This window comes from Etheostoma spectabile, chromosome 11 (assembly GCF_008692095.1).
Source record: "Etheostoma spectabile isolate EspeVRDwgs_2016 chromosome 11, UIUC_Espe_1.0, whole genome shotgun sequence".
In the NCBI taxonomy this organism is placed as follows: Eukaryota; Metazoa; Chordata; class Actinopteri; order Perciformes; family Percidae; genus Etheostoma; species Etheostoma spectabile.
Genome location: NC_045743.1, coordinates 20084581 through 20087746, shown reverse-complemented (window position 1 = coordinate 20087746; position 3166 = coordinate 20084581). Strand labels below are relative to the sequence as shown.

The 3166-nt window shown below is 46.1% G+C and overlaps 1 protein-coding gene across 1 annotated transcript in view; it reads left to right on the top strand.

Moving 5' to 3' along the window:
• The first annotated feature begins 379 nt into the window (after positions 1-379).
• caska (calcium/calmodulin-dependent serine protein kinase a) overlaps positions 380-3166 on the top strand; it is a 195624-nt gene continuing 192837 nt past the window's right edge. The window contains 1 exon segment of the mRNA XM_032529385.1: positions 380-1248. Within this exon segment, the coding sequence (XP_032385276.1) occupies positions 1190-1248 (59 nt within the window). The 5' untranslated portion in view covers positions 380-1189.

Genomic DNA, 3166 nt, shown 5'->3' with positions numbered 1-3166 from the left:
ATCAAGGCCTATTAGGGTCCCCCCCCCCTCCCACCCCACCCCTATTCACCTGTAGTGTAGGTAGGCTATTGCCTAAAGGACCAATAACTTATCAACAACGACATTCTTCATTCATACTCCTTACTTCCGTGTGGGACCACTTTGATTTCTATCCATAGATGTGATAAAAGTATATCTTTTGAAGAAGAAAAAAAGCTCAAAAGGAAACTGCGGTTTTAGAAAAGCCTTTTAAGGCACCGCCACTTCGCCATATTGGCTCAAAGCCTACAAGCCTCAAATGAGAATCCTGGGTAACTGCTTGGCGCCAAAATGGAGGACGGCTGACTAGTTTCATAACCATAGACAGTTAAAGAAATAACCCCCGTGTAGGAGGAGGAGGAGGAGGAGGAGCTTGGTTTTCTGGAAGCTCCGTGGAGCTGAACATCCAGGCAGGCACACGGGCGACAGAGTGGAGGGGGAAAAGGCGACAGTTGAGGGGGCAAAAACCATAAATCAACGGGCTGAAAAAGTGTTACCGAGCCGAGGAGAAAGACACGGAGAGTGGAGCTGCGGAATTGTTCGCTGAAGATTTGAATCCGCCCGTCAGTTGCACGCGACAGGAGGGTCTGTTTGTGTGCCTCCCTGAAAACAAGAAAGAGTAAAGGCTGCTCGGGAAGTGGAGATCACCGTAACCCACCTGGATCCTCGCTGTAACCCGAGCCTGATGCACACCGTACACCGGGTCTGCGTCTCCCCCTCCGCGAGCACTTTAAACCCCGCGTAACAGGAGCAGACGCGAGCGGAGTAGTTTACGATAATGTTGGTTTGACAGCCACGTATGGTTTGCTTTTTGACACGGGAGTACGATACTGGGAAGCAGCGGGAAAGGCGGGGCCGAACCGGTGGACTCCCAAACTGGATTATTGAGCTCCCCCTGTGCCGACAGCGACGCAGCGTTATTTGGGGGCGGGGGGTGGGGGGGGGGAATCGACGAAGGAGGCAACAACTGGAATTTGGAACCCGTTCTGTGGAACTCTTTAACGGCTAACGGCTGCCCTGCTGCGGACGGCGCGAGCGGGGTTTTCTCAGTTATATTTCTGTCAAAACGGCCAGCTCCTTGTGGCCTCCGTTCACCTAGTTTATTTAGGAGCACCATCAGGTTTGGGACCCATATTTTGGGGATAATTCCCCCCCCGGCCGGGGTCGGACTATGGCGGACGACGACATTCTCTTTGAAGATGTGTACGAGCTCTGCGAGGTCATTGGCAAGTAAGTGTTGCATAGTTGATTTAATTCACATAGTTTTATTTTTTATTACGGTGAACGTTTACCACCGGGGCTTCCCAATTAGCTCCTCATAATATGCTGAGGGTATTGCGTGCATGATTGCACGCACACACACACACACACACTTAAACAAACGCACATGCACGCCCAAAAAGCGTGGTGGTGTAGGAACTAATGATGTCCCCTTGGTCATCAGTTGAATTTATAGTGACCTTAATCGTTCCCATACCCTTTTTGGTAACAATATCATTTTGAATAGAATCAGGCTTATCCCAAAGCAATCTTAAACATGCACTATTGCCTTTTTTATGGAGGTAATAACAGTTGTTGCATGCATTCCCAGTTTTATTGCTTTATTAGTCCAACATGAGATACTATCCTATTTCACTGTGGCAGCATTTCTTCTTCCTCCCTGCTCCTGCTGCACGCTCTGAGTGCTGTAGTGTTCCCAGACATGCACACAGTGCTTGGCATCAAACCGTGTGCTGTGCTTTGACCTAGTGGCAGTTGGCAACTTGCTGCAGAAATGAAAGGGCAGGGCACCAGACCCCACCATGAGTCATGCACGCCACACATCTGGTCATCCTTAGTGACTGAAAATGTCTCATCCAGCCTACATGGAGGAGTAACACTCACTGCAAGGGTAAAGATAGGATAGCTGGGCATGATTTGGGCAATGTTTTGTTTGTTTTTTGCAAAGAGAAGACCCAACATTTTTGTCTTGGCTGTGGTCTTTCATGGGATAAGAACCTACACTATTCTCATAATATAATGAAGAAGTACAGGGTTTTCCCCACCATTATAGAAGTGCACCCAAGCTGAATGGGTGTACTATCTAAAAAAATGACTTCTCTCTGATCTAATCATTGTGGTCTGTTCCCAGTGGACTTTTTTTGAGCAAGTTAAGTCTTTTAAGCCTTTTGAGTGTGATTTCAACATGACCTGTTCTGGCACTTCCAACGCTTCAGACAAATATTGTAATTATAAGGCTCCGAAGTAATGTGAAATTGCATTGATCTTAGTATTGGAAACAGGTAACATTTTCTGAGGGACGGCCCTTAAACACCCACGTCAGATATGTGTTATATGTATACCTAATTCTTTCACAAACATAGGGAAAACACTGAAGTATAGTGCAAATATATATTTATTAAATAGTGCTGGTTATCGCCAGTGTATTCCAAATTCGATTTGATTCAGGCAGCATCTCACGGTCATTTATTTGATAGCTCCTTGACACCTCGGTCTTCGACTGAATCAGAAGTTGTTCTGTCCCTCCTTGGTGAAGGCCGTCTCAGAGCTCTTATTTCTGCCCCGAGGAGGGAGCATCGAGGAGGGATCATCCAGGAGCTATAGGCGAGGATGCAGGAGAGCAGCCTTCCTGGAAGCCGTGCAGCTGAAGGAGTTGCTAACCCTGCCCTGACGCACATTTCCTTGGTTCCTCTCTCCTCCGAGGATTTTTTTAAGACGCGAGCAAGGGAGGCAAGTAGAGGAGTCGAGGAGGCAATTTAAGGGCTTTGGGACGTCGGATTCACAAGGTCTCACTTTAGTTTGATTTCTGGTTCAATTTGTTATTAATCAATTAGGGACATTTCAGTTAAGAAACCTTTTTTTTTTTTATTCTTGTCAGGAAAGACAGAATTTTTTTTCTTGTGATTTTCAGAGAACTAACGCTGTAACTTGTACAAGGAACTAAATATGTTTCAATACCAGTATCGGTATTGCCTCCGTTACTGCCTAAAACGCTGGTATCGGGAAGTACTGGAGTTTATGCACCGATCCGATACCACTTAATAAAGCCCTGAAGAAAATCTACGTTAAAGTAGTTCATTTATGTTCTTTTTCTGTTATAACTGACTGCCAAACTGGATGATAAAAAGAAAGTTCTGTGGCGTTCATC